Source organism: Anarhichas minor, unplaced genomic scaffold, assembly GCF_050575085.1.
Source record: "Anarhichas minor isolate MPS153535 unplaced genomic scaffold, ASM5057508v1 ptg000047l, whole genome shotgun sequence".
Classification (NCBI taxonomy): Eukaryota; Metazoa; Chordata; class Actinopteri; order Perciformes; family Anarhichadidae; genus Anarhichas; species Anarhichas minor.
The window spans coordinates 185,001-192,500 of record NW_027466493.1 but is presented as its reverse complement, the minus strand read 5'-3'; the positions used below and the strand labels follow the sequence as shown (position 1 = coordinate 192,500).

Genomic DNA, 7,500 nt, shown 5'->3' with positions numbered 1-7,500 from the left:
TCCAGGGCTGGCTCAGGTTTATAGTTAAGGCTGGCTCAGGTTTATAGTTAGGGTTGGTTCAGGTTTATAGTTAAGGCTGGCTTAGGTTTATAGTTAAGGCTGGTTCAGGTTTATAGTTAAGGCTGGCTTAGGTTTATAGTTAAGGCTGGCTCAGGTTTATAGTTAAGGCTGGCTCAGGTTTATAGTTAAGGCTGGCTTAGGTTTATAGTTAAGGCTGGCTCAGGTTTATAGTTAAGGCTGGTTCAGGTTTATAGTTAAGGCTGGCTTAGGTTTATAGTTAAGGCTGGCTCAGGTTTATAGTTAAGGCTGGCTCAGGTTTATAGTTAAGGCTGGCTCAGGTTTATAGTTAGGGTTGGCTCAGGTTTATAGTTAGGGTTGGTTCAGGTTTATAGTTAAGGCTGGCTTAGGTTTATAGTTAAGGCTGGTTCAGGTTTATAGTTAAGGCTGGTTCAGGTTTATAGTTAAGGCTGGCTTAGGTTTATAGTTAAGGCTGGCTCAGGTTTATAGTTAAGGCTGGCTCAGGTTTATAGTTAGAGCTGGCTTAGGTTTATAGTTAAGGCTGGCTCAGGTTTATAGTTAAGGCTGGTTCAGGTTTATAGTTAAGGCTGGCTTAGGTTTATAGTTAAGGCTGGCTCAGGTTTATAGTTAAGGCTGGCTCAGGTTTATAGTTAAGGCTGGCTTAGGTTTATAGTTAAGGCTGGCTCAGGTTTATAGTTAAGGCTGGCTCAGGTTTATAGTTAGAGCTGGCTTAGGTTTATAGTTAAGGCTGGCTCAGGTTTATAGTTAGAGCTGGCTTAGGTTTATAGTTAAGGCTGGCTCAGGTTTATAGTTAGAGCTGGCTTAGGTTTATAGTTAAGGCTGGCTCAGGTTTATAGTTAAGGCTGGTTCAGGTTTATAGTTAAGGCTGGCTTAGGTTTATAGTTAAGGCTGGCTCAGGTTTATAGTTAAGGCTGGCTCAGGTTTATAGTTAAGGCTGGCTCAGGTTTATAGTTAAGGCTGGCTCAGGTTTATAGTTAGAGCTGGCTTAGGTTTATAGTTAAGGCTGGCTCAGGTTTATAGTTAGAGCTGGCTTAGGTTTATAGTTAAGGCTGGCTCAGGTTTATAGTTAGAGCTGGCTTAGGTTTATAGTTAAGGCTGGCTTAGGTTTATAGTTAAGGCTGGCTTAGGTTTATAGTTAAGGCTGGCTCAGGTTTATAGTTAAGGCTCTCCCTCAGGTTTCTTCTTTTTCTGGCTCATTTCGTGATGTGAGGGTTCTGGGACAGAGGATGTATGTGTACAGATTTTAAAGCCCTCTGAGGCAACTTCGTGATTTTGGGCAATACTAATAACACTGTCCACATGTTAAATGGTCACTCAAAGCATTTCAACTACATGTCATCATTCACCCATTCATACACTGATGACCAAGGTGTCATCTGCCCATTTCCTTTTTTTCTCACCCTGTATTGCTCTTCTTTTTCTGGCATTGTTTTATTCTCTCCATCACTCTCTTCTTCCTCATTCTCTCTCATTGCTAGATGTATTTCAGATCTCTCTCTCTCTCTCTCTCTCTCTCTCTCTCTCTCTATCACACACACACAGTAGAGAGAGGGAGAGAGAGTCTATGTTAGTGTCAAAGGAACCTCCTTCTCTTTATGACCGTCAGTCGCCTCTCACCCTTCTGTCTCTGTCTCTTTCTCTCTCTCTCTCTCTCTCTCTCTCTCTCTCTCTCTCTGCCTCTCTCTCTCTCTCTCTCTCTCTCTCTCTCTCTCTCTCTCTTCTGCCTCTCTCTCTCTCTCTCTCTCTCTCTCTCTCTCTCTCTCTCTCTCTCTCTCTCTCTCTCTGCCTCTCTCTCTCTGCCTCTCTCTCTCTCTCTCTCTCTCTCTCTCTCTCTCTCTCTCTCTCTCTCTCTCTCTCTCTCTCTCTCTCTCTCTCTCTCTCTCTTCTCTCTCTCAGTGAGTCAGTGAGAGGAGCAGATCTCAGTCAGATCGACACTTGTTAGTCAAAGTTTCTCTCTCCTCACGGGTTGTGTCGGAGTAAACAAAAAAACTCCGCTATCGTTGCGTCTTTACGCGCGGAGCCCCCCGTTTCACGCCCGGCTGCTCAGAGCTCCCCTTTGTCCCGCTCCCTCCGTGGATATTCCCCCCCCCCCCCCCCCGGTGATGGACGACGAGTTCCTCTCCAACCTCCGCGCGTCCCTGCCCGGAGACGCCGAGGCTCTGAGCCCCAACTCCACCGAGGAGCCCGGCTGGTGGGCGTCCTCGGACACCGGGGAGACGGTCCACTTCGCCGTGCGCTGCGTCATGACCACGGTGTACATCCTGATCATCACCGTGGGTCTGCTGGGCAACATCACCCTGGTGAAGATCTTCGTCACCAACAGCGCCATGCGGAGCGTGCCCAACATCTTCATCTCCAGCCTGGCGGCGGGAGACCTGCTGCTGCTGGTCACCTGCGTGCCGGTGGACGCGTTCCGCTACTTCTCCGAGGAGTGGGTGTTCGGCGAGGCGGCGTGCAAACTCATCCCCGTCATCCAGCTCACCTCGGTCGGCGTGTCGGTGTTCACGCTCACGGCGCTCAGCGCGGACAGGTAGGACGAGATCAGTCTGTCCTCACTGTCAGAATATTGAGTCTGAAGTACTCAACGAACGACCTGATGCATAGTTTTGTATCATAATAATAGTTTGACATAATAATCTTATAAAATATGAAGCTGCATAACAAGTCAGATCAGCAGCAGCTGCATTCAAATGCTGCTGCTGCTGATCTCTACTTACATGAACATATAAAGATGCAACAGGTTTTTTATATTATATTAATAATGACAATTTCTGGTTTGCTGAGTCGTAAATGAATCAGTTTCTATTGATCATTGTTTGGTGTTTATTGTTACTTTTACTCCGATACTTTGAATGAGTGTTTTTACACTGCGGCCATTGATCTACAGAGTTCTTCTTCGTTAAAGATCGTCTCTGTTCACTGGTTGGCTCTCTGGGTTTTATCTCCTAACATCAGCTGCACAGTTCCATCCTTTGCTTCCTTCTGTCCTCTGCTTCCTTCTGTCCTCTGCTTCCTTCTCTCCTCTGCTTCCTTCTCTCCTCTGACTGCGATCATGACGATGAATTGATCTGCAGCTGAATAACACCTGATGTGCTCGCTGTGAGATGATGTTACAGGATTCTGTCACATGACTGTGTGATGAATCTGTGATTTACTTTGAGTCTCTGCAGCGTAATTATTGCTGCTGGAGCTGATTTGTGGCGCAGCATCGATTAGTGTTGGATAACGAAGAGGAGGAGACGAGAAGAAGATGATGAGACGGTGAAGGAGCAGAAAGGGAGCAGAGATGCACTAAAAGCTTTTCAGGATAACTGAAGAGAAGACGAGAGAGCAGAATGTTCCTCAATAACACTTTGTTGTGGGAGATCATTTCATATTTTCATCTCTGAAAGATGACAGACGATGTGTTTGTGTTTCTACTTCTGTCCTTCTGAGGACGTGAAGATGAAGACGTGCACTTTGTTATAAAAGAGGACGGTTCTCTTTAGTGAATCCTGGAAAGTCGAGACATTTAAAAAGAAGTGAGAACATTTATTTTTTGAAAGTGAGGACATTTGTGGAGATATGGGAACAATTCAGAAAGAGTGATTTTGAAAATGACTGCATTTTTCAGATGTCAGGACATTCGGTCGAAGTCAGGACCCTTAAAGAACGTTAGTCAGGACACTTAAAGAACGTTAGTCGGGACACTTAAAGAACGTTAGTCGGGACACTTAAAGAACGTTAGTCGGGACACTTAAAGAACGTTAGTCGGGACACTTAAATAACGTTAGTCGGGACACTTCAAGAACGTTAGTCGGGACACTTAAAGAACGTTAGTCGGGACACTTAAAGAACGTTAGTCGGGACACTTAAAGAACGTTAGTCGGGACACTTAAAGAACGTTAGTCGGGACACTTAAAGAACGTTAGTCGGGACACTTAAAGAACGTTAGTCGGGACCCTTAAAGAACGTTAGTCGGGACACTTAAAGAACGTTAGTCGGGACACTTAAATAACGTTAGTCGGGACACTTCAAGAACGTTAGTCGGGACACTTAAAGAACGTTAGTCGGGACACTTAAAGAACGTTTGTCAAGACACTTAAAGAACGTTTGTCAAGACACTTAAAGAACGTTAGTCGGGACACTTAAGGAACGTTAGTCGGGACACTTAAAGAACGTTAGTCGGGACACTTAAAGAACGTTTGTCGGGACACTTAAAGAATGTTAGTCGGGACACTTAAAGAACGTTAGTCGGGACACTTAAAGAACGTTAGTCGGGACACTTAAATAACGTTAGTCGGGACACTTAAATAACGTTAGTCGGGACACTTCAAGAACGTTAGTCGGGACACTTAAAGAACGTTAGTCGGGACACTTAAAGAACGTTAGTCGGGACACTTAAAGAACGTTAGTCGGGACACTTAAATAACATTAGTCGGGACACTTAAAGAACGTTAGTCGGGACACTTAAAGAACGTTAGTCGGGACACTTAAAGAACGTTAGTCGGGACACTTAAAGAACGTTAGTCGGGACACTTAAAGAACGTTAGTCGGGACACTTAAAGAACGTTAGTCGGGACACTTAAAGAACGTTAGTCGGGACCCTTAAAGAACGTTAGTCGGGACACTTAAAGAACGTTAGTCGGGACACTTAAAGAACGTTAGTCGGGACACTTAAAGAACGTTAGTCGGGACACTTAAATAACGTTAGTCGGGACACTTAAATAACGTTAGTCGGGACACTTAAAGAACGTTAGTCGGGACACTTAAAGAACGTTTGTCAAAACACTTAAAGAACGTTTGTCAAGACACTTAAAGAACGTTAGTCGGGACACTTAAGGAACGTTAGTCGGGACACTTAAAGAACGTTAGTCGGGACACTTAAAGAACGTTTGTCAAGACACTTAAAGAACGTTAGTCGGGACACTTAAAGAACGTTAGTCGGGACACTTAAAGAACGTTAGTCGGGACACTTAAATAACGTTAGTCGGGACACTTAAAGAACGTTAGTCGGGACACTTAAAGAACGTTTGTCAGGACACTTAAAGAACGTTAGTCGGGACACTTCAAGAACGTTAGTCGGGACACTTCAAGAACGTTAGTCGGGACACTTAAAGAACGTTTGTCAAGACACTGAAAGAATGTTAGTCGGGACACTTAAGGAACGTTAGTCAGGACACTTAAAGAACGTTTGTCAAGACACTTAAAGAACGTTTGTCAAGACACTTAAAGAACGTTTGTCAAGACACTTAAAGAACTTTCGTCAGGACATTTAAAGAACGTTAGTCAGGACATTTAAAGAACGTTAGTCAGGACACTTAGAGAACGTTAGTCAGGACACTTAAAGAACGTTTGTCAAGACACTTAAAGAACGTTAGTCGGGACACTTAAAGAACGTTAGTCGGGACACTTAAAGAACGTTAGTCGGGACACTTAAAGAACGTTAGTCGGGACACTTAAAGAACGTTAGTCGGGACACTTCAAGAACGTTAGTCGGGACACTTAAAGTACGTTTGTCAAGACACTGAAAGAATGTTAGTCGGGACACTTAAGGAACGTTAGTCAGGACACTTAAAGAACGTTTGTCAAGACACTTAAAGAACGTTTGTCAAGACACTTAAAGAACTTTAGTCAGGACATTTAAAGAACGTTAGTCAGGACATTTAAAGAACGTTAGTCAGGACACTTAGAGAACGTTAGTCAAGACACTTAAAGAATGTTTGTCAAGACACTTAAAGAACGTTAGTCGGGACACTTAAAGAACGTTAGTCGGGACACTTAAAGAACGTTAGTCGGGACACTTAAAGAACGTTAGTCGGGACACTTAAAGAACGTTTGTCAAGACACTTAAAGAACGTTTGTCAAGACACTTAAAGAACGTTAGTCGGGACACTTAAGGAACGTTAGTCGGGACACTTAAAGAACGTTAGTCGGGACACTTAAAGAACGTTTGTCAAGACACTTAAAGAATGTTAGTCGGGACACTTAAGGAACGTTTGTCAAGACACTTAAAGAACGTTAGTCGGGACACTTAAAGAACGTTTGTCAAGACACTTAAAGAACGTTAGTCAGGACACTTAAAGAACGTTAGTCAGGACACTTAAAGAACGTTAGTCAGGACATTTAAAGAACGTTAGTCAGGACATTTAGAGAACGTTAGTCAGGACACTTAAAGAACGTTTGTCAAGACACTTAAAGAACGTTAGTCAGGACATTTAAAGAACGTTAGTCAGGACACTTAGAGAACGTTAGTCGGGACACTTAAAGAACGTTAGTCGGGACACTTAAAGAACGTTTGTCAAGACACTTAAAGAACTTTAGTCAGGACATTTAAAGAACGTTAGTCAGGACATTTAAAGAACGTTAGTCAGGACACTCAAACTTAAAGAACGTTTGTCAAGACACTTAAAGAACGTTAGTCAGGACATTTAAAGAACGTTAGTCAGGACACTCAAACTTAAAGAACGTTTGTCAAGACACTTAAAGAACGTTAGTCAGGACATTTAAAGAACGTTAGTCGGAACACTTAAAGAACGATGTGAAGGTGTCTGTAGGAAGTAGGGACAGTTTTAGAAAGTCACGACTAAATTGAAAAGAAAGAAGTGAAGATAGTTTTTCAGATAGACGCCATGAGGACAGTTAAAGAACGTTAGTCAGGACATTTGAAAAGATAAAAGTGAGGATATCTTCAGAGTTTGGGGACAGTGGTATATCTTTTTGAACGTCAGGTCATTTATTGTAATTTAAGATATTTATTTAGAAATTAGAGGACATCTTGTAGTGTCCACACTTCTTCACTGGGCGTCTTTAAGGGTTAATGCAGGTTTTCATGGATTATTAAGTTATAATAGAGATGGCTTTATTTCTACGAGGGTTCTCACATGAATAGAAATGCTGCTCACTCATGTCCCCGAACATGAATTATTTATAATCTCATGTTTAAAGACCTCAGTCTGTCCAATTCTGTGTGTGAGTCAGTGTGTGTGTGTGTGTGTTTGAGAGTCAGTGTGTGTGTGTCTGTGTGTGTGTGTGAGAGTCAGTGTGTGTGTGTCTGTGTGTGTGTGTGAGAGTCAGTGTGTGTGTGTCTGTGTGTGTGTGTGAGAGTCAGTGTGTGTGTGTGTGTGTGTGAGAGTCAGTGTGTGTGTGTGTACTCTCACATGTCCACGAGAGACATGATGAGTGAGAGATGATTGTGATGAATTACATGATGACAGAACGATGAAAGTGAAAATGAAAATTGAGAAATTGAATTTGATTGAAAGAACCAGAGAGTGAGAAAGAGGATGAACACGAGGTAGTTATTATATAAATTATGCTAAAAATACACCAAGAATTATCATCTTTTTGAAGAGTTTCTTTCTCGATGTCTAAAGTATAAAGAGTGGCTCCAGAATGTAAAGTTTAAAACGGCTTCGTCGTGTGTTTCTGAGAGTTTTAAGCTGTTGTCGTTCTGAAGCTGAAGCGAGAAGGAGACGCTGG

The 7,500-nt window shown here is 42.9% G+C and overlaps 1 protein-coding gene across 1 annotated transcript in view; it reads left to right on the top strand.

Moving 5' to 3' along the window:
- Positions 1 to 2,141: 2,141 nt before the first annotated feature.
- The window catches only part of nmbr (neuromedin B receptor), a 52,457-nt gene continuing 47,098 nt past the window's right edge, over positions 2,142 to 7,500 (top strand). Inside the window, exon 1 of the mRNA XM_076112183.1 lies at positions 2,142 to 2,569. Within this exon, the coding sequence (XP_075968298.1) occupies positions 2,142 to 2,569 (428 nt within the window). The remainder of the gene's footprint in view (positions 2,570 to 7,500) is intronic.